The 25,391-nt window shown below is 44.0% G+C and overlaps 1 protein-coding gene across 2 annotated transcripts in view; it reads left to right on the top strand.

Moving 5' to 3' along the window:
• The first annotated feature begins 5,447 nt into the window (after positions 1-5,447).
• The window catches only part of PAFAH1B2 (platelet activating factor acetylhydrolase 1b catalytic subunit 2), a 42,613-nt gene continuing 22,669 nt past the window's right edge, over positions 5,448-25,391 (top strand). The window contains exons 1-3 of one of the 2 annotated variants that reach the window (XM_056544373.1): positions 5,448-5,578; positions 18,706-18,800; positions 20,109-20,198. In XM_056544373.1, the coding sequence (XP_056400348.1) occupies positions 18,720-18,800; positions 20,109-20,198 (171 nt within the window). In that variant the 5' untranslated portion in view covers positions 5,448-5,578; positions 18,706-18,719. Of the gene's footprint in view, positions 5,597-18,705; positions 18,801-20,108; positions 20,199-25,391 lie in introns of both variants that reach the window. The other variant, XM_056544372.1, reaches the window with a different exon arrangement.

Genomic DNA, 25,391 nt, shown 5'->3' with positions numbered 1-25,391 from the left:
CACATACACAACATATACTATACACAAGACTCACATACACAACATATACTATACACAAGACTCACATACACAGCATATACTATACAAAAGGCTCACATACACAGCATCTACTATACACAAGGCTCACATACACAACATCTACTATACAAAAGGCTCACATACACAACATATACTATACACAAGACTCACATACACAACATATACTATACACACGACTCACATACACAACATATACTATACACAAGACTCACATACACAACATCTACTATACACAAGACTCACATACACAACATCTACTATACACAAGACTCACATACACAACATCTACTATACACAAGACTCACATACACAACATCTACTATACACAAGACTCACATACACAACATCTACTATACACAAGACTCACATACACAACATCACTATACACAAGACTCACATACATAACATACTATACACAAGGCTCACATACACAGCATATACTATACTATACACAAGGCTCACATACATAACATCTACTATACACAAGGCTCACATACATAGCATATACTATAGACAAGACTCACATACATAACATATACTATACACAAGGCTCACATACACAGCATATACTATACACAAGGCTCACATACACAACATATACTATACACAACATATACTATACACAAGGCTCACATATACAGCATATACTATACACAAGACTCACATACACAACATATACTATACACAAGACTCCCATACATAACATATACTATACACAAGACTCACATACACAGCATCTACTATACACAAGACTCACATACACAACATACTATACACGCAGCTCACATACACAACATATACTATACACAAGACTCACATACACAGCATATACTATACACAAGGCTCACATACACAGCATATACTATACACAAGGCTCACATACACAGCATATACTATACTATACACAAGGCTCACATACATAACATCTACTATACACAAGGCTCACATACATAGCATATACTATAGACAAGACTCATACATAACATATACTATACACAAGGCTCACATACATAACATCTACTATACACAAGGCTCACATACACAGCATCTACTATACACAAGGCTCACATACATAACATCTACTATACACAAGGCTCACATACATAGCATATACTTTACACAAGGCTCACATACATAACATATACTATACACAAGACTCACATACACAACATATACTATACACAAGACTCACATACACAACATATACTATACACAAGGCTCACATAACATACTATACACAAGGCTCACATACATAACATACTATACACAAGGCTCACATACATAACATATACTATACTATACACAAGGCTCACATACATAACATACTATACACAAGACTCACATACACAACATATACTATACACAAGACTCACATACACAACATATACTATACACAAGACTCACATACACAACATATACTATACACAAGACTCACATACACAGCATATACTATACACAAGGCTCACATACACAGCATATACTATACACAAGGCTCAGATACACAGCATATACTATACACAAGACTCACATACACAACATATACTATACACAAGACTCACATACATAACATATACTATACACAAGACTCACATACACAACATATACTATACACAAGACTCACATACACAACATATACTATACACAAGGCTCACATACACAACATATACTATACACAAGACTCACATACACAACATATACTATACACAAGGCTCACATACACAACATTTACTATACACAAGGCTCACATACACAGCATCTACTATACACAAGACTCACATACACAGCATCTACTATAGACAAGACTCACATACACAGCATCTACTATACACAAGACTCACATACACAACATATACTATACACAAGACTCATATACACAACATATACTATGCACAAGGCTCACATACACAGCATCTACTATACACAAGACTCACATACACAACATCTACTATACACAAGACTCACATACACAGCATATACTATACACAAGGCTCACATACATAGCCTATACTATACACAAGACTCACATACATAGCCTATACTATACACAAGACTCACATACATAACATATACTATACACAAGACTCACATACACAGCATATACTATACACAAGACTCACATACATAACATATACTATACACAAGACTCACATACATAACATATACTATACACAAGACTCACATACATAACATATACTATACACAAGACTCCCATACACAACATATACTATACACAAGACTCACATACACAGCATATACTATACACAAGACTCACATACACAGCATCTACTATACACAAGACTCACATACATAACATCTACTATAGACAAGACTCACATACATAACATATACTATACACAAGACTCACATACATAACATATACTATACACAAGACTCACATACATAGCATATACTATACACAAGACTCACATACATAGCCTATACTATACACAAGACTCACATACATAGCCTATACTATACACAAGACTCACATACATAGCATATACTATACACAAGACTCACATACATAGCCTATACTATACACAAGACTCACATACACAACATATACTATACACAAGACTCACATACACAGCATCTACTATACACAAGACTCACATACATAGCCTATACTATACACAAGACTCACATACATAACATATACTATACACAAGACTCACATACACAACATCTACTATACACAAGACTCACATACACAACATCTACTATACACAAGACTCACATACACAACATCTACTATACACAAGACTCACATACACAACATCTACTATACACAAGACTCACATACACAACATCTACTATACACAAGACTCACATACACAACATCTACTATACACAAGACTCACATACACAACATCTACTATACACAAGACTCACATACACAACATCACTATACACAAGACTCACATACATAACATACTATACACAAGGCTCACATACACAGCATATACTATACTATACACAAGGCTCACATACATAACATCTACTATACACAAGGCTCACATACATAGCATATACTATAGACAAGACTCACATACATAACATATACTATACACAAGGCTCACATACACAGCATATACTATACACAAGGCTCACATACACAACATATACTATACACAACATATACTATACACAAGGCTCACATATACAGCATATACTATACACAAGACTCACATACACAACATATACTATACACAAGACTCCCATACATAACATATACTATACACAAGACTCACATACACAGCATCTACTATACACAAGACTCACATACACAACATACTATACACGCAGCTCACATACACAACATATACTATACACAAGACTCACATACACAGCATATACTATACACAAGGCTCACATACACAGCATATACTATACACAAGGCTCACATACACAGCATATACTATACTATACACAAGGCTCACATACATAACATCTACTATACACAAGGCTCACATACATAGCATATACTATAGACAAGACTCATACATAACATATACTATACACAAGGCTCACATACATAACATCTACTATACACAAGGCTCACATACACAGCATCTACTATACACAAGGCTCACATACATAACATCTACTATACACAAGGCTCACATACATAGCATATACTTTACACAAGGCTCACATACATAACATATACTATACACAAGACTCACATACACAACATATACTATACACAAGACTCACATACACAACATATACTATACACAAGGCTCACATAACATACTATACACAAGGCTCACATACATAACATACTATACACAAGGCTCACATACATAACATATACTATACTATACACAAGGCTCACATACATAACATACTATACACAAGACTCACATACACAACATATACTATACACAAGACTCACATACACAACATATACTATACACAAGACTCACATACACAACATATACTATACACAAGACTCACATACACAGCATATACTATACACAAGGCTCAGATACACAGCATATACTATACACAAGGCTCAGATACACAGCATATACTATACACAAGGCTCAGATACACAGCATATACTATACACAAGACTCACATACACAACATATACTATACACAAGACTCACATACATAACATATACTATACACAAGACTCACATACACAACATATACTATACACAAGACTCACATACACAGCATCTACTATAGACAAGACTCACATACACAGCATCTACTATACACAAGACTCACATACACAACATATACTATACACAAGACTCATATACACAACATATACTATGCACAAGGCTCACATACATAACATATACTATACACAAGGCTCACATACACAGCATCTACTATACACAAGACTCACATACACAACATCTACTATACACAAGACTCACATACACAGCATATACTATACACAAGGCTCACATACATAGCCTATACTATACACAAGACTCACATACATAGCCTATACTATACACAAGACTCACATACATAACATATACTATACACAAGACTCACATACACAGCATATACTATACACAAGACTCACATACATAACATATACTATACACAAGACTCACATACATAACATATACTATACACAAGACTCACATACATAACATATACTATACACAAGACTCCCATACACAACATATACTATACACAAGACTCACATACACAGCATATACTATACACAAGACTCACATACACAGCATCTACTATACACAAGACTCACATACATAACATCTACTATAGACAAGACTCACATACATAACATATACTATACACAAGACTCACATACATAACATATACTATACACAAGACTCACATACATAGCATATACTATACACAAGACTCACATACATAGCCTATACTATACACAAGACTCACATACATAGCCTATACTATACACAAGACTCACATACATAGCATATACTATACACAAGACTCACATACATAGCCTATACTATACACAAGACTCACATACACAACATATACTATACACAAGACTCACATACACAGCATCTACTATACACAAGACTCACATACATAGCCTATACTATACACAAGACTCACATACATAGCATATACTATACACAAGACTCACATACATAGCCTATACTATACACAAGACTCACATACATAGCATATACTATACACAAGGCTCACATACATAACATATACTATACACAAGACTCACATACATAACATATACTTTACACAAGACTCACATACACAACATATACTATACACAAGGCTCACATACATAACATATACTTTACACAGTACTTGTGCGATGCACAAACACAAAACATAATTTAGTAGATTATTTTAGCCACGCCCCTCCTGCTCTCTTACATCATTCATCTTATTGAGCGGCGCAGGGGGCACTGTCTTAGACGTCACTTCCGAGAGCTGTCATTGGTCCGGCCATTCCCAGCTAGAGCAGACGGAAGTGACGTAGAGAGCGGCCGTAGCGCCAGCAGGAGTCGAACCGGGAACCCTTAGACCGGAAGGGGTGGAGTTACCGGAGAACCGAGTGAGTGACGTCATCAGAGTAAGCATTGTCCCCTCTTATGGATGGGATGTATATATAGGTATATGTTAGTGTGGTATTTGCGCGGGAGCTGTCGTCCATTGTGTATGGGTGGAGGAGCATTGGGTCCCATCTGTGTATAGTCTGACAGCGCCATGCAGGGCTGGTAACCAGTGACTGGCGGTGCAGGGTGTAGACTCTGGATCCCTCAATCACAACGACTCGTCTCTGTGCAGATTATTGTAATGACGGGGTGTGAGGGCTGGGGCTGCCTCACTGATGATGTGCCCGACTGCAGCCATGTCTACAGGATGATGTGCCCTGTGTACAGCCAGCACCGGCAATCTAAGCCTGTATGTGATGTCATTATTCTCAGCCTGTGTGTGAGTGACGTCATCATTTTCAGCTTATGTGATCTCATCATTTTCAGCCTGTGTGTATGTGTGTGTGATGTTGCCATTCTGAGCCTGTGTGTGGGTGATGTCATCATTTTCAGCCTGTGTGTGGGTGATGTCATCATTCTCAGCCTGTGTGTGTGTGTGTGTGAGATGTCGTCATTCTCAGCCTGTGTGTGGGTGATGTCATCATTCTCAGCCTGTGTGTGTGTGTGTGTGTGTGATGTCATCATTCTCAGCCTGTGTGTGTGTGAGTGAGATGTTGTCATTCTCAGCCTGTGTGTGTGATGTTGCCATTCTGAGCCTGTGTGTGATGTCCTCATTCTCAGCTAAGGGAATGTCATCAGTATCAGCCTGTGTGTGATGTTGCTGTTCTCAGCCTGTGTGTGTGGGTGATGTCATCATGTCAGCCTGTGTAGGTGGTGATGTCATCAATCTCTGCCTGTGTGTGTGGGTGATGTCATCATTCTCAGCCTGTGTGTGTGTGTGTGTGTGATGTCCTCATTCTCAGCTTAGGGAATGTCATCAGTATCAGCCTGTGTGTGATGTTGCTGTTCTCAGCCTGTGTGTGTGGGTGATGTCATCAATCTCTGCCTGTGTGTGTGGGTGATGTCATAATTCTCTGCATGTGTGATGCTGCTATTCTCAGCCTATGTTTGGGTGATGAATTTGTAAGAAGGAATCTGTTTTCCAGATAAGCCCTCTTTCTCCAGGGGCAGCACGATTTCAGCCTTGTCATTTATAGCTACTTACAGGTTCCCTTTATAAAAGACATGTGGCCAACCCCCAAAATTGAGATTTCACTGTCATTACATAGGTTAGAATACCCTGATCACACACCTGTTTACGGTTTCTTGATCCTCCTTTCCATTCCTGAGTTTATCGGACAAATCAAGGAACTAGTCAGATGGGCGTGAGCTTAATTTAAAAAATGGGAGTGACTGAGATGATGGGTGGGATTGTACAGTTGGGGGGGGGGGGGGCTTTGAGGGTTTATTTTGTACATTAAAAAGCATATATATGCCTAAAACACCCCCCCCTGACTGTATAATCCTGCCCATCACCTTACCTGGAGCACTGCTTTAAATATTTCTTATTTTTTTCCAGGGATCATTGCTTGGTTTGGTGCTTTACTAGACACATTACCCCCTCAGTTTTGGAGAATGCACAGCCTAAGTGGAGGGCCATGCCAACGATGTAAGGCCCATTCACACTACAGAGAATCCGTGCAGAATACCCGAAAGGAATTCCGCTCTGGCTCTGACTTGTAGCACATTCCCATTGATCCGGGTCATTTTGAATGGTGTGAATTCACTTAGGCTTTCGGCAAGGTATATTGCTGAAATTCCGCACTGAACAAAGGTTACGTTCACACGGGTGGATTCATTTGTGGGTTCCCGCTGCGTATTTGAAAAGGGGCGGGCTCTTTGCTTTGTCTGCATCAGATTTAACGCTGCATAATTTCCGTTGCAGAAAATCTGCCGCAAGCCCCATTGAAGTCAGTAGGGTCTGCGGCGGATTTTCCGCAGTGGAAATTACACAGCGGAAAATCTGCTGCAGACGGCTGAGAAGAGCCCGTCCCCTTTCAAATACGCAGCGGGAAACCCGCAAATAAATCCGCCCGTGTGAACAAACCCTAAGGTAGGAGTCCGATGTATTCCTGAGATGCAGGCTCATCTGCCTGTCACTACCTCATGCTGCTCAGAAAGGCCAGGATAAATGGGCGGACAGGTAGTAATTGAAGACACGCCGCTGTTTCCATAGGTGTCATCTGCTTTTGTGTTGTAATTCCCATAGAGCGATGACACCTGGGGCACAGGCTTAGGTTTCACACATGTTGTCATTGTCTCTGGAGCATCTTTCGGTTTTCTCATTGTGGCAGTGCTGAAGTTCCAAGCCAATTGCACACCACCATACTACAGCCGCTATAGAAAAGTATATACCACAATTTCTATGCCATAGTTCAATGTTTCCCAACCAGGGTGCCTCCAGCTGTTGCAAAACTACAATTCTCAGCATGTCCGGACAGCCAACGGCTGTCCGGACATGCTGAGAGTTGTAGTTTTGCAACAGCTGGAGGCACCCCGGTTGGGAAACACTGCCATAGTTATTCTCCCCCGGAAGCATTGCTTGGAAGGAGGTATATGGTGCATCACAAAGTGCTTGTGGGTCTGTAAAGTGTCTAGACAGGAGAAGACATATTCACCACAAGAAGATGGCAGCTACTGAGGAAAGGGCACACAATACAATGAAACCACGTAGGATAAAATAAATCCACAGTCCAGCACAGAGTCCTTACCTGCATCATCCACTTTGTTCAAAGACCATGTCGACGATGTGTATGTGTACAGCTACGATGAAATATGGTGGGGTGTCATGCTGGTCACATCCAATGGGGTGCACCATTGAAGCAGCTGCTTTAGTGAACAGTATGGTTAAGAAATGATTAAAGTGGGAAAGCTCTGTGTAAGGCAATGCCCCCCGATCTGTAGCTCTCCAGCTCTTATTTTGCAGCATCCTCAGGTTGCATCCATATCCTCATACAAGAGCCTTAGGTTGAGGAATCCGCAACAAAGAAAGGTAAAGTAAGTCCGGCACTGCAATCCATAAATAGGGTCTTTGGGAGACCGAAGCTAAATAGAAACACCTGGGTGGCTATATGGGGGTTCAATCCAGTAAGAAACAGCACAGCAAACAATCTTCAGAGTAAAGAAATGAGATGCACTCACCCAAGCCTTTATCTTGCGGCAAACTTTATTTCTTATTCATAAAAATGGCACAGCAGGTAGATGCTCCCCCCCCCGCATCTACTCGCTGTGCCATTTTTATGAATAAGAAATAAAGTTTGCCGCAAGATAAATGCTTGGGTGAGTGCATCTCATTTCTTTACTCTGAAGATTGTTAGGTTGAGGAATGCTGGTCTGTCCTGCACCCCGCAACAATCTTCAGAATAAAGAAATGAGATGCACTCACCCAAGCCTTTATATTGCGGCAAACTTTATTTCTTATTCATAAAAATGGCACAGCGAGTAGATGCAGGGGGAGCATCTACCCGCTGTGCCATTTTTATGAATAAGAAATAAAGTTTGCCGCAAGATAAAGGCTTGGGTGAGTGCATCTCATTTCTTTATTCTGAAGATTTAGGTTGAGGAATGGTGGTCTGTCCTGCACCCGCAGGACAGACCAGCATTCCTCAACCTAACAATCTTCAGAGTAAAGAAATGAGATGCACTCACCCAAGCCTACGCGGTTTCATTGCCCTCAATATAGCCCTAGGTATATGTGACTATATAACATTTGTTGTGCTTTGGAGCAGTATATGTTTAATTTCTGGCCCCACTGATATTGGTGACCTATCCTGGGCATAGGCCATCAATGAAATACTCCTGGAAGTCCCCTCTCTGCTCACTTTTTCCTTCTGGCCTTTCACTACCTTGCAGTTCTGTGTTGGAAACAAGTGGTGAATTGTTATAACTTGAGTTATCAGATGATGAAACAAATGGGTTATGTTACTGACTCCCCATACAGGTAGCCCTGGGTTTATTGTATCAGTGACTATTATACACCTGAATGAAATAGGGCCAGTGATTAATATAATAGTTTATTATGGTGACACACATTCCCATTTCCTTTAAAGCGGTACTCTGCCCCTAGACAGCTTATCCCCTATCCAAAGGATAAGGGATAAGATATCTGATTGCGGGGTCCCGCCGCTGGCACCCCAGACACCCGGGGCACGGAGCAAACTTCTCTCCGTGTTGGATGACATGCGGGGTGCCCCCTCAATGCAAGTCTATGGGAGGGGGCGTGACGTCATGAGCCTCTGGCGCTTCACCCGACGCTCTAAACGAACATTGGGTGCAGCAGGGAGATCGCGATGGTCCTGCTGCTGGATAGGGGATAAGATGTCTTGGGGCAGAGTAGCCCTTTAAGCTCTCCCAGGGAGAAGTGTCAGAAGAATAACTTCAGTGTCCTCTGCAGATAGACGCTGCAGACCTGCATGTCTACTGTTGTTTGGTAGCCTAGTGCCTGCATAAAATTTGATTCTACAAATTTATTTTTATTTTTTTAAATAAAAATCATTTACATCTTGTTTCGCTACACTTTCTGAAATATGCTAAAAACGTAAAAAAAAGTGTGCCTTTGTATTCTCTGTGTGCCTATTAAGTTTAACACCTCTTTGATGTATATATCCATCATGAAGGTGTTAAAAAAAAAAAACAAAAAAAAAACTTCTTGCTTACGTCTTTAAAGGGGTTCTCTGCTGCCCTGCCTTCCGGAGCTCCGCTCGCAGCGTCCGGAAGTTTATTACTCCGAACGCTGTGTGTGAGCTTACGTGTTTGAGGCCGCCCCCTCGTGATGTCACGCCCGCCCCCTCAACGAAAGTCTATGGAAAGGGGTCAGAACCCCTTTAACTGGTTCTGATCCTGTCTGCATGCAGTAGGAGAGGGCCTTCACTTCATGAGATGACACTTGCCCTCACATTTCATGTGGGAACTTCCTCCCTCACTCCACAGAGCTGACAACTGGCTGCTCTGTGCACTGAGGTTCTGTGACACACCCCTAGCTCACACAGCAGGCTGATTGGCACAGAGACCTGCTTGTCCCGCCCACACTTCCTGTATTTAGTCTCAGTACAGAGACACACAGGCAATACCTCTAGTGGTAAGAAGTATGGAGCATTTTTTAACCCAAAAATATACAATTTTTTTTTTTAAACCAATGTATGATATATATATTTAGTCCTGTTGTGTTTCTGAACAAAAAAAAAACTACAAGTGTACATACTGCAATTACTGGGATTTCAGAGTGGGCGCTGTAATTGCTGGGGTTATTATATGTAGAGTTGTGGCTGCTAGTGACAAGTGTAACTCGCCATGGCCACGCTGCTGCTGAACCTTCTGTCCTGTCTTCAAATGAGGGCATCAGGGCCGTATGATGTCACTCTAGAGGTCGTGGCTGGCCGGGCAGTGACGCCGTATCTTACGGTGTTGCACAAAACACACCTGCAGTCTGGTTGCTATGAACAATATAGGTAGCGGGGAGTCGGCACTCGTCTCGGTGGTGTGGTGCCAGTGGACAAATAGTCAGCATAGGTAAGTAAAGGAATCCCGGCACTCACGGATAGATGCTCAATCACTTTAAATATTTTATTCACACATAAAGAAGGTATTGCGACTCTCAGGACGCGTTTCGGCCAACAGGTGGCCTTTATCAACTGATATTGATAAAGGCCACCTGATTGCCGAAACGCGTCCTGCGAGTCGCAATACCTTCTTTATGTGTGAATAAAACACTTAAAGTGATTACGCATCTATCCGTGAGTGCCGGGATTCCTTTACTTACCTGGTTGCTATGAACAACGGCATCACTGTTCCTATACAGGTTTTGATATATCTTAGGCTGCGTTCACATGGCCGCTCTCCCGTCCCGCTATTCTCCTGTCTTTGCTGCTAAACGGACCATACTAACAAACGGATGCAAAGGGATGGTCACGATTCGGCTGGCAGGAGGTGGATCCTCTGTGCCAGAGAGGGATTGGCGTGGACCGTGCTAGTGGACCGGTTCTAAGCTGCTACTGGTTTTCACCAGAGCCCGCCGCAAAGCGGGATGGTCTTGCAGCGGCGGTAGCAACCAGGTCGTATCCACTAGCAACGGCTCAACCTCTCTGACTGCTGAAGATAGGCGCGGTACAAGGGAGTAGACAAGAGCAAGGTCGGACGTAGCAGAAGGTCGGGGCAGGCAGCAAGGATCGTAGTCAGGGGCAACGGCAGGAGGTCTGGAACACAGGCTAGGAACACACTGGGAAACGCTTTCACTGGCACGATGGCAACAAGATCCGGCAAGGAAGGGAAGGGGAAGTGAGGTTAAATAGGGAAGTGCACAGGTGAATGAACTGATTAAGCCAACTGCGCCAATCAGCGGCGCAGTGGCCCTTTAAATCGTAGAGACCCGGCGCGCGCGCGCCCTAAGGAGCGGGGCCGCGCGCGCCGGGACAGGACCGACGGAGAGCGAGTCAGGTACGGGAGCCGGGGTGCGCATCGCGAGCGGGCGCCACCCGCATCGCGAATCGCATCCCGGCTGGGAGAGGTATCGCAGCGCACCCGGTCAGCAGGTCTGACCGGGGCGCTGCGATTGCGAGGATGTTGCGAGCGCTCCGGGGAGGAGCGAGGACCCGGAGCGCTCGGCGTAACAGTACCCCCCCCCTTGGCTCTCCCCCTCTTCTTGGAGCCTGAGAACCTGAGGACCAGACTTTTGTCTAGGATGTTGTCCTCAGGTTCCCAGGATCTCTCTTCAGGACCACAGCCCTCCCAATCTATCAAAAAAAATCTTTTTCCTCTGACCGTCTTGGAGGCCAGTATCTCCTTTACGGAGAAGATGTCAGGAGAACCGGAAACAGGAGTGGGAGAAACAAGTTTGGGAGAGAAACAGTTGATGATGAGTGGTTTAAGGAGAGAGACATGGAAGGCATTGGGAATACGAAGAGAAGGAGGAAGAAGGAGTTTGTAAGAGACAGGATTAATCTGGCACAAGACTTTGAAAGGACCAAGATAGCGTGGTCCCAGTTTGTAACTGGGGACACGAAAGCGAACATATTTAGCGGAGAGCCATACCTTGTCTCCGGGAGCAAAGATGGGGGGAGCTCTTCTTTTCTTATCGGCAAACTTTTTCATGCGAGATGAAGCCTGTAAAAGAGAATTTTGGGTCTCTTTCCATATGGTGGAAAGATCACGAGTCACTTCATCTACAGCGGGCAAACCAGAGGACAAGGGAATAGGGAGGGGGGGAAGAGGGTGACGGCCGTACACCACGAAAAATGGGGATTTAGCAGAAGATTCAGAGACTCTAAAGTTGTACGAGAATTCGGCCCAAGGTAGAAGATCTGCCCAGTCATCCTGGCGGGAGGAAACAAAATAATCACCCAGGACCTGGTTAATTCTTTCTACTTGCCCATTGGATTGAGGATGATAAGCAGAAGAGAAGTTTAATTTAATCTTGAGTTGTTTACAGAGAGCCCTCCAGAATTTTGACACGAATTGGACGCCTCTATCCGAGACAATCTGCGTGGGCAAACCGTGAAGACGAAAAATGTGTACAAAAAATTTTTTTGCCAACTGAGGCGCTGAAGGAAGACCAGGAAGAGGAATAAAATGTGCCATCTTGGAAAATCGATCAACGACCACCCAAACAACAGTGTTGCCACGGGATGGGGGTAGGTCTGTAATAAAGTCCATACCAATCAGAGACCAAGGCTGTTCGGGGACAGGCAGAGGGTGAAGGAGACCAGCAGGCTTCTGGCGAGGAGTCTTATCCCGGGCACAGACAGTACAGGCCCGCACAAAATCAACAACATCTGTTTCCAGAGTCGGCCACCAATAGAAACGAGAGATGAGTTGCAAGGACTTTTTGATGCCCGCATGGCCTGCGAGGTGGGAGGAGTGACCCCATTTGAGAATCCCGAGACGTTGGCGTGGAGAAACGAAGGTCTTCCCTGGAGGAGTTTGCCTGATGGAGACTGGAGAAGTGGAGATCAGACAGTCAGGAGGAATGATGTGTTGCGGAGAGACCTCTACTTCCGAGGCATCCGAGGAACGAGAGAGAGCATCGGCCCTAATGTTCTTGTCGGCAGGGCGAAAATGAATTTCAAAGTTAAAACGGGCAAAGAACAACGACCACCTGGCCTGGCGAGGATTCAGCCGTTGGGCAGACTGGAGATAGGAGAGATTCTTGTGATCGGTGAAAATGATAACTGGAAATTTTGATCCCTCCAGCAGATGCCTCCATTCCTCAAGTGCCAATTTAATGGCCAGTAGTTCTCGATCCCCGATGGAGTAGTTCCTCTCCGCCGGAGAGAAGGTCCTAGAAAAAAAACCACAAGTAACAGCATGCCCGGAGGAATTTTTTTGAAGAAGGACCGCTCCAGCTCCCACTGAGGAGGCATCAACCTCCAATAGGAAGGGTTTAGATGGGTCAGGTCTGGAGAGCACGGGAGCAGAAGAAAAGGCAGACTTGAGCCGTTTAAATGCGTCTTCCGCTTGGGGAGACCAGGACTTAGGATTGGCATTCTTCTTGGTTAAAGCCACGATAGGAGCCACAATAGTGGAAAAATGTGGAATGAATTGTCTGTAATAATTGGCGAACCCCAAAAAACGTTGGATAGCACGGAGTCCGGAGGGGCGTGGCCAATCTAAGACGGCAGAGAGTTTATCTGGGTCCATTTGTAGTCCCTGGCCAGAGACCAAGTATCCTAGGAAAGGAAGAGATTGACATTCAAACAGACATTTCTCCATTTTGGCATAAAGTTGATTGTCTCGAAGTCTCTGAAGAACCATGCGGACATGCTGGCGATGTTCTTCTAAGTTGGCAGAAAAAATCAGAATATCGTCCAGATACACAACAACACAGGAATATAAGAGATCACGAAAAATTTCATTAACAAAGTCTTGGAAGACGGCAGGGGCGTTGCACAGGCCAAAGGGCATGACCAGATACTCAAAGTGTCCGTCTCTGTTGTTAAATGCAGTTTTCCATTCGTCCCCCTCCCTGATGCGGATGAGATTATATGCACCTCTTAAGTCCAGTTTGGTAAAGATGTGGGCACCTTGAAGGCGATCAAAGAGTTCAGAGATAAGAGGTAGGGGGTAGCGGTTCTTTACCGTGATTTTATTAAGTCCGCGGTAATCAATGCAAGGACGTAGGGAGCCATCTTTTTTGGACACAAAGAAAAATCCAGCTCCGGCAGGAGAGGAGGATTTGCGGATAAACCCCTTTTTTAAATTTTCCTGGATGTATTCAGACATAGCAAGAGTCTCTGGGGCGGACAGAGGATAAATTCTGCCCCGGGGTGGAGTAGTGCCCGGGAGGAGGTCAATAGGACAGTCAAAAGGCCTGTGAGGGGGTAAAGTCTCAGCTTGCTTTTTGCAAAATACGTCAGCATAGTCCATATAAGCCTTAGGGAGACCGGTTACAGGGGGAACCACAGGGTCACGGCAGGGAGTACTGGGAACCGGTTTAAGACAGTCCTTGAAACAAGAAGTACCCCAGCTCTTGATCTCTCCTGTGGACCAATCAAGGGTTGGGGAATGGCGTTGAAGCCACGGTAGTCCAAGGAGAATTTCGGAAGTGCAATTGGAGAGAACCAAAAACTCAATTTTTTCGTGATGAGGTCCGATGCACATTAGGAGGGGTTCCGTGCGGTAACGCACGGCACAGTCCAATCTTTCATTGTTAACACAATTGATGTAGAGGGGTCTGGCGAGACTGGTCACTGGGATGTTGAACCTGTTGATGAGGGAGGCCAAAATAAAATTTCCTGCAGATCCGGAATCCAAGAAGGCCTTAGTAGAGAAGGAGAAGGTAGAGGCAGATATCCGCACAGGCACAGTAAGGCGTGGAGAAGCAGAGTTGACATCAAGAACTGTCTCACCTTTGTGCGGAGTCAGCGTACGTCTTTCCAGGCGGGGAGGACGGATAGGACAATCCTTCAGGAAGTGTTCGGTACCGGCACAGTACAGGCAAAGATTCTCCATGCGGCGTCGTGTCCTCTCTTGAGGTGTCAAGCGAGACCGGTCAACTTGCATAGCCTCCACGGCGGGAGGCACAGGAACGGATTGCAGAGGACCAGAGGAGAGAGGAGCCGGGGAGAAAAAACGCCTCGTGCGAACAAAGTCCATATCCTGGCGGAGCTCCTGACGCCTTTCGGAAAAACGCATGTCAATGCGAGTGGCAAGATGAATGAGTTCATGCAGGTTAGCAGGAATTTCTCGTGCGGCCAGAACATCTTTAATGTTGCTGGATAGGCCTTTTTTAAAGGTCGCGCAGAGGGCCTCATTATTCCAGGATAGTTCGGAAGCAAGAGTACGGAATTGGATGGCGTACTCGCCAACGGAAGAATTACCCTGGACCAGGTTCAGCAGGGCAGTCTCAGCAGAAGAGGCTCGGGCAGGTTCCTCAAAGACACTTCGAATTTCCGAGAAGAAGGAGTGTACAGAGGCAGTGACGGGGTCATTGCGGTCCCAGAGCGGTGTGGCCCATGACAGAGCTTTTCCAGACAGAAGGCTGACTACGAAAGCCACCTTAGACCTTTCAGTAGGAAACTGGTCCGACATCATCTCCAAGTGCAGGGAACATTGTGAAAGAAAGCCACGGCAAAACTTAGAGTCCCCATCAAATTTATCCGGCAAGGAAAGTCGTAGGCCGCAAGCGGCCACTCGCTGCGGAGGAGGTGCAGGAGCTGGCGGAGGAGATGATTGCTGAAGCTGTGGTAGTAGCTGCTGTAGCATCACGGTCAGTTGAGACAGCTGGTGGCCTTGTTGCGCTATCTGTTGCGACTGCTGGGCGACCACCGTGGTGAGGTCGGCGACAACTGGCAGTGGAACTTCAGCGGGATCCATGGCCGGATCTACTGTCACGATTCGACTGGCAGGAGGTGGATCCTCTGTGCCAGAGAGGGATTGGCGTGGACCGTGCTAGTGGACCGGTTCTAAGCTGCTACTGGTTTTCACCAGAGCCCGCCGCAAAGCGGGATGGTCTTGCAGCGGCGGTAGCAACCAGGTCGTATCCACTAGCAACGGCTTAACCTCTCTGACTGCTGAAGATAGGCGCGGTACAAGGGAGTAGACAAGAGCAAGGTCGGACGTAGCAGAAGGTCGGGGCAGGCAGCAAGGATCGTAGTCAGGGGCAACGGCAGGAGGTCTGGAACACAGGCTAGGAACACACTGGGAAACGCTTTCACTGGCACGATGGCAACAAGATCCGGCAAGGAAGGGAAGGGGAAGTGAGGTTAAATAGGGAAGTGCACAGGTGAATGAACTGATTAAGCCAACTGCGCCAATCAGCGGCGCAGTGGCCCTTTAAATCGTAGAGACCCGGCGCGCGCGCGCCCTAAGGAGCGGGGCCGCGCGCGCCGGGACAGGACCGACTGAGAGCGAGTCAGGTACGGGAGCCGGGGTGCGCATCGCGAGCGGGCGCCACCCGCATCGCGAATCGCATCCCAGCTGGGAGAGGTATCGCAGCGCACCCGGTCAGCAGGTCTGACCGGGGCGCTGCGATTGCGAGGATGTTGCGAGCGCTCCGGGGAGGAGCGGGGACCCGGAGCGCTCGGCGTAACAGGATGCCATTAGGTGGCAACCTGTTGCGTCAGTTTTTAATCCGTTTGAATCCCTTATTGTCCATTTTTATTTTGGTCTGGCTACTTCCTGGTTCCTCATCCGTTTGCCATAGACTTCACTGTTAAATTTCATATATCCGCTTCTAATTCGTTAGTTTTGACGGAGGAAAGAAAACTGCATACAACGTCTTTTCTCTGCTAAAAATAACGGAATAGGAACCAAACAAGTGCAAATGAATGACAAAGGACTGTAAAAAATTAGCAAAAGGGCTTGAACAGATTTGAGAACGGGCATAACATAACGGGGGCTGACCTTAATGTGAACGAGTCCTTAGTATTAGTGACGACATTTGTTCTATTTTCCAAACAATAACCAAAACTGCCTGCAACAGCTGTTGGGTTCAATTTGCATTAAAAAAGGCTTATATGTACCACATTTTCAGTGTGTTTTAGACACTTATGCACCACGCTTATTAAGGGGGTGAGGGTGGCTTAAATTTGCCACTTTTAGGTGCACTTTTTTGGTATAAACATAAGCCAACTAATAAAAGGTGCAAACTTCAACTTCACAGTCAAAGCATATGCCAGAGTCATTGGGGGAGATTTATCAAAACCCGTCCAGAGGAATAGTTGCTGAGTTACCCATAGCAACCAATCAGATCACTTCTTTCATTTTTGAAAAGGCCTCTGAAAAATGAAAGAAACAAGTGATCTGATTGGTTGCTATGGATAACTCAGCAACTTTTCCTCTGGACAGGTTTTGATGACTCTCTCCCATTGTTGTACATTTATTGCATTCTTAGATTGTCTTATTTCACCCTGTTTAAGAATTGTACAGGTTTTTATGACCTCCCCTACTGTCTGTGCAGGATTTAGGCTGCATTCACCGCTCGTTTTTGCAAAACTGTTCCCGTATCTGTTTCGGTATAAAAACCGTATGGAACCGTATGTCATTGAAAACCATGTGCCAAATGTAGCATCCGGTTGTGTACGTTTTGCATCTTTTTCGGTTTTACCCTTTTTTTTTTTTTCCCCGTACACAAAACCTGTAGTCTACTACGGTTTTATGTCCTGGTGAAAAACCGGATACAACCCATATATGTTTTTTTTAAAAGTGGTGGTCAATGGGAACTGTACAGAACCGTATGTGCCTACAGTTCCATCCGGTTTGCACAATACGGTTTTGCAGTTTGCACATGCACAGAGCACGCTGAAAGTTCTTCCCACAAATAGAACAAAAAGAACTTTATTTAACTAAGGACAAACTAAACCGTTTGAAAAAACAAAACCATATCCGTTTTTTTCTTCTTCAAAAAACGGTTGTACATGGTTGTATACGGTTCGGTCCAGTTTTGAGACACGTTTTTTTTTTTTCAAATACTGATACGGGAACCATATTGCAAAAACAAGATGTGAATGCAGCCTTAAAGGCACAGTCGGCTGCACTTTTGAGCCTTGGACAGAAACCATATGTATTCAGGAAATGAATCAAACCTAGTCCCTACATTCAGTTCATTACCTCAGCATATTTTTTTCTCATGTTGCTGATCTTTACCAGCAAGGTAAAAACAAGATGTGAAGGGACAAGCAGAGCAAATATATAATGTACTTTCTTTTCTTTCCAGGCCGATTTTCTACAATGAGTCAGGGGGACACCAACTCCGCTGCTGTCCCTCATGCTGCTGAGGATATTCAGGGTGATGACCGCTGGTTGTCTCAGGTATGAGATCTGCAAATGATCACAGGTTATTCACATAGAAAAACGTTTTTTTATGTTGTTTATCCGCAGGGTGAAAGAAGAAAGAAATAAACCCTATTGGACTTGTTGGAAGTCGGCAACACAAGAAATATTTTTGTTACTGTTTAAGGCTACATTCACACTACCATTGCGCCCTGTCAAGAACATCCGTCCAACTTCTTTATTTTTTTTTTGAGTTTTGACGGGCATCTTTTTGACGGGGCACAACAGGCAACAGCGGGACCCGATGGACCCCATTATACTGAATGGGGTCCTTCGGGGCACCGCTGTTTTTGAGTGAGAGTAGCGGAAGAAAAAGACGGCGCAAGCTGTTTGTTTTTTTTTCTCCCGCTTTTCTCCCCGGCGGTCCCGACGGCCGTCGCACTACCATGTGACAACATTAGTGTAAGAGGGGACTAATAAAAGTAATTTACAAACTGGCCACGGTTGTATCCCCGTGCTGCATCTCATTCATTTAAGTGCGCCGACCGGAGTCAGATAGTGACTCCAGTTGGCTCAGTTTTGCACTGTATCCAATTTTGTGGCCAGACTGAAGACCATGGTATGCCGCTGTTTTCAGTCCGGCCACAAAACCAGAAACTGTGCAAAAATTAACCCACAATAGTTGGATGAGGTGCAGCATGGGCCTGGCGGTGATGCAGCCGGTTTAGAAATTTCCCCGCCGTATCCGGCTGCCGTGTGGCTGAAATGTGGTGTGACTGCACCCTTATTTAGAAATGCATCAGGTCTCCCTGTTCTGGCACTACTTTTCTTGTCTGAAGTATAGGGTTGGCGGACAGAGGTTGGTAGGAGATGCCTGTGCCCACCCGCTTCATTGCTAAAACCATGGTGATGTGTAATACTGGGTGTGAGTACAGTCTTCGGGATGGTTTCAGAATACTGCTTTCACCAAACTGCTAATGCAGGAAAGGTGTGTAATGTCCCCTCGACTGCTGCAGAGACGATAAGCGGTAAGAAGACAGGATGTAAATGTAGAGTCGCAGGCACAGATTTATCAAAGTGTGTGGGAGAAAAAAATCTTGTGATTTTCCCACAGCAACCAATCACAGCTCAGCTTTCACCTTACCAAAGCTCGTTAGCTGAGCTGTGATTGGTCGCTGTGGGAAAATGATTCTATTTTTTTCTCTCACACAGTTTGATAAATCTGGGCCGCAGTCTTTTTTTCTGAGATACGCTTAAATAAATTCAGTAGTGTGTCAGCATACACATGCACACTTGCTAATAACGTGTAGATCCCTAACAAACTGGTTGTTCTTCTCATTCTTTCAGCACAACAGGTTTGTCTTAGACTGTAAGGACAAGGAGCCAGATGTTCTGTTTGTTGGTGATTCCATGGTGCAACTACTGCAGCAATATGAAGTAAGAAGCTTTTTTTTTTTTAATATATATATTTGTTGGTCTTGATTGTACTTAGTGTAAGTTTTAGACCACTGTTTACTAGGGTTGTATGAAAAAATCGATTCACTCGATTATCGTGATTTTTCATTTGGCGATACTGTATCGATTCAAAATTTTTGAATCGATCCTTTTAGAGATGTGGAATTTGTATCTCCCAACGCCGGGGATATGCAGTTCCAGGCGCCGGGCAGGTGAATTTTTCCGGCTCGTGCAAGCAAGGCCGGACCTTATAAGCGCGGGGCTCGCTCTGGGTGTATGGAGCGGGCTCTGGACTCGTGCCCCCGGACTCGGCAGCCCCCGGCTGATTTCAGTAGCTGGGGGCTGCCGCTAATAGCCAGCATGCGGCGATTTCCGCGGCTGGCTATTAACCCTTTAGATCGGAATCTAAAGGGACCTGTGAATGCTCCCTGGTGGGCCAGTGTGGTGGATCACCCCCCCCCCCCCCCCCCCGCAGCGCGATCGTGGGCGGGCGATGCACTGTGGAGGTAGCCGGAGGTAGCCCGTGGCTCTGTCATTGATAGAGCCTGGCTGGACTAGGCTCTATCAATGGATCACAGAGCAATGGAGTTCAATAGAACTCTATTCATCTGTCTGAGGAATCTAATGATTCCTCCTAAAAGTCTGATAAAATGTATAAAAAAAAAAAAAGTTTTTAATAAAAGTGTAAAAGACACACATTAACCCCTTCCATATTAAAAGTTCAAATCACCCCCAATTCCTATATAAAAACATGTAAACATAATGAAAATTAACATATTTGGTATCACTGCCTGCATAAAAATCACAATAATATCGTTTTTGAGACAGAATCGGAATATATCGTCTCGCAAACCGAATCGGGATATATGGCGATATATCGTATCATCATACGTGTATCGTGGGACATATCGTATCGCCAAATTCTTGCCGATTCACATCCCTACTGTTTACCCAACCTGCGGGTCTCCGGCTGTTAGAAAACTTCAATTCTTATCGTGGCCCTTACATCCAAAGGCTGTCAGAGCATGATGGGAATTGTGTTTTTTTTTGTTTTGTTTTTAGCAGTTTGAAAGCCAAAAAATGGGAGAGCACTTTCAGGCAATTACAACGACAAACAGTCAGGAACCATACAATCCACCAGGAGTATGACCCATGTTTAGGTGCTGTTTCATTTGCAAAAACCTTTTATATAATGAAGATAATAACATTATATGTATATTTGTAACATACACTGGTTAAAAAAAAGTGTCAATTTTTGGGTGAAAAAATGCTCCATACTTCTTACCTCTAGTGCTGTGTTTTCCAACCAGGGTGCCTCCAGCTGTGGCAAAACTACAACTCCCAGCATGCCCGGACAGCCTTCGGCTGGTTGGAAAACACTGCACTAGAGGGTTCTTTCTCTGTCCAGGACACTTTCTTGTCCCTGCAGCTATTGCCTGTGTTTGTCATCTGGCATCTGTGCCTAGACAAGATACAGGAAGTTTGGGCAGGACAAGCAGGTCTCTGTGTGCAGAAAATCCCATAAATGTTCAGATAGCAATAACCTTTACAGAAGCATCACTGTATGTTACTGTATGAACTTGTATGTATCAGTCTAACAAGACTGAGAAGATGTGGTATGAAAAAGGTTAGTACAGTGTCGATGGTAAAATGCAATGGGGAATCAGAAGATTCCACAAATTCGGAAGGGCATTTTGCCCAGACCTTATCACACTGGCAAACGGGAGTTTCTCTAGAACTTGCACTTATTTGGCCTTGGCCTTCAGTACTGATTTAGAAGACTATGTAGCACTCCTCTAATGTTTATAAATGAGAAAGTGTACATCTGGAGGGGGCACAACAGAAGAGAACGTGTTTAATTAATTCAGTGTAGGTGATGTGTCATACCAAGGGGGTTTGTCTGTGGTCCCCCAGCATTTATTTATGGTGTCAGATCTCAGCATTGTTTAAAGTAGAATTTACAATGAGCTGTCATGTTACAAGACCCCCAGAGACCTCATACACATCCACCAAGCTTATTACCTTGAAGGTAAATTACTTGAGAACTTCATACTTTTTCATGGAAATTTGAGCTCCCTGACTCCCAAAGAATAGGGGACAAGATGTCTGATCGCGGGAGGGGGGGTGTCCTGCCACTGAGGACCCCCACGATCTCCGCGCTGCACCCGGCGTTCGCTTAAATTGTCGGGTTCATCGCCGGAGGCTCGTGACGTCACACCCCCTCCCATAGACTTGCATTGAGGGGGCGTGGCAGTGACATCACAAGTGGGGCGCGATCATGAAGACACAAGTCTCCACCCCGCATCGCCAGTCATCTGGCATGGAGCGAAGTTCCCTCTGTGCACCGGATGTTTTGGGTGGCGCAGCAGAGATCGCAGGGGTCCCCAGCGGCAGGACTCCCGCGATCAGACATCTTATCCCCTATCCTTTGTATAGGGGATAATATGTCTAGGGGCAGAGTACCCATTTAAACAGGTACATCAACCGGTTAAAAAAAATGCTGCAAAAGCAATTAGTTTTGCTTACCTGTCTGCCCCCAAATCGGCAACTAATAGTTTATGAAAATAGTTGTCAACTGTTTTCATAATTGATTATTTGATTAGTTGATCGGTGAATTTCTAAAGTTCACATACACTTAGCGATTATCACTATGTATAAATGCAACTGTGGTCCTCGGCAGCCTGTTTAGTGAAGCGGGGGCCCAGCATCCTGCAGCTCCTTTCTGCAGCTATTGTGAGATCCCGGTCGTCGGGCTCTGTGCTAAAGGCCAGATTCCCAATAGTTTCAGAGAGAATATGCAGGAAGTGATAGATTATGGGGGGGGATTTATCTAAACCTGTCCAGAGGAAAAGCTGCTGAGCTTCCCATAGCAGATCGCTTCTTCCCAGATTGCTTCTTTTATTTTTGAAAAGGCCTGTGAAAAATGAATGAAGCGATTTGATTGGTTGCTTTGGGCAACTCTGCAAATTTTCGTTTGGACAGGTTTAGATAAATCTCCCCCTATGTGTGCTGGCCTCTTCTTCACTAAATAGGCTGCTGGGGGCACGTGGGATGGACAACCAGTGAATTTGCTGCCCCTCCTATCTGGCCACAGGTAATAAACGGAGAGGGGGGTTTAGCCCTTACACTTATTATGTATTTAACCCCTTAACGACGAAGGACGTAAATGTACGTCCTGGTGATGCGGTACTTAACACACCATGACGTACATTTACGTCCTAAGCATAACCGCGGGCATCAGAGCGATGCGCGGATCATGCGCGGCAGGTCCCGGCTGTTGATTGCAGCCAGGGACCCGCCGGTAATGGCAGACGCCCGCGATCCTGCGGATGTCTGCCATTAACTCCTCAGATGCCGTGATCAATACCGATCACGGCATCTGCAGCATCGCGGTCACTTAATTGGATGATCGGATCGCCCGCAGCGCTGCCATGGTGATCCGATCATCCAGCACGGCAGCCAGAGGTCCCCTCACCTGCCTCCGCTGTCTTCCGGGAGTCTTCTGCTCTGATCTGCCTTCCCGCAGACCAGAGCAGAAGATGACCGATAACCCTGATCAGTGCTGTGTCCTATACATAGGACTGAACAGGATTAGCAATCGAATGATTGCTTTGAATAGTCCCCTATGGGGACTATTAAAGTGTAAAAATAAAAGTAAAAAAAATTTCAAAAACCCCCTCCCCCAATAAAAACGTAAATTTGCCCCATTTTCCCTATTTCACCCCCAAAAAGTGTTTAAAAAAATATTTTATATACATATTTGGTATCGCCGCGTGCGTAAATATCTGAACTATTAAAATAAAATGTTAATGATACCGTACGGTGAACGTAAAAAAAAAAGTCCAAAATAGCTGCTTTTTTATAACATTTTATTCCCAAAAAAATGTATAAAAAATGTATTAAAAGTTTTATATAAGCAAATATGGTATCAATAAAAAGTACAGATCACGGCGCAAAAAATTAGCCCTCATACCATCGCTTATACGGAAAAATGAAAAAGTTATAGGTCTTCAAAATATGGGGATCTTAAACGTACTAATTTGGTTAAAAAGTTAGTGATTTTTTTTTTTAAGCGCAACAGTAATAGAAAAGTATAATATCATGGGTATCATTTTAATCGTATTGGCCCAAAGAATAAAGAACACATGTCACTTTTACCATAAATTGTACGATGTGAAAACGAAACCTTCCAAAATTAGCAAAATTGCGGTTTTCTTTTTAATTTCCCCACACAAATAATATTTTTTGGGTTGCGCCATACATTTTATGGTAAAACTGGTGCCAGAAAGTTGAACAGATTTGTAAATTACTTCTATTAAAAAATCTTAATCCTTCCAGTATTTATTAGCTGCTGAATACTACATAGGAAATTATTTTCTTTTTGGAACTAAGTGCTCTCTGCTGACATCATGACCACAGTGCTCTCTGCTGACATCTCTGTCCATTTTAAGAACTGGCCAGAGTAGGAGAAAATCCCCAAAGAAAACATATGCTGCTGTGGACAGTTCCTAAAATGGACAGAGATGTCAGCAGAGAGCACTGTGTTCCAAAAAGAAAAGAATTTCCTCTGTAGTATTCAGCAGCTAATAAGTACTGGAAGGATTAAGATTTTTAATAGAAGTAATTTACAAATTTAAAGAAAAAAGAAAGTGTAAGTGCAGCTCACATTTATTAAATGACACTGTCGAGGTCAACAGGGCATGCAACTATACCAAAGTTGCAAGGACTAGAAAAAATATTGCCCAGACCTTCCAAGATAGTGTAATCAATTGTATATAAAAAATGGATTACTGGGTCGTGCTCCAATAATAATTCAAAATATTTTTTTATTGTTAAAATATATTCAAATACAGTGCATTACTCCTCACAGGGCCCATGTGAGAAGAACACATAAGATGTATATACACATGCAGACAGTCTTAAAATATAAACAAAATAATTAATTTTAAAATATCACTGGCATATAGGGCTGCTCTATATGGGCAAGATGTGACTCAAATCTGTATGTATCCTCGCAATGTGAAGATAAAGCAAAGATACTTATAATAAATAAGTGTCCTTTTATATATCAGTTTGTATCAAGTTAAATACTGTGTTACCGATCCTGTAGTAGAATGGATAGATTGGCTCGGACGGCTCACGCGGAAGGCAGTTGAAGTCGTTACTGTGCCTGAA

The sequence above is a fragment of the Hyla sarda genome, chromosome 10 (assembly GCF_029499605.1).
Source record: "Hyla sarda isolate aHylSar1 chromosome 10, aHylSar1.hap1, whole genome shotgun sequence".
Classification (NCBI taxonomy): Eukaryota; Metazoa; Chordata; class Amphibia; order Anura; family Hylidae; genus Hyla; species Hyla sarda.
Note: the sequence above shows the minus strand (reverse complement) of the source record. Positions and strands in the feature narration are given on the sequence as shown.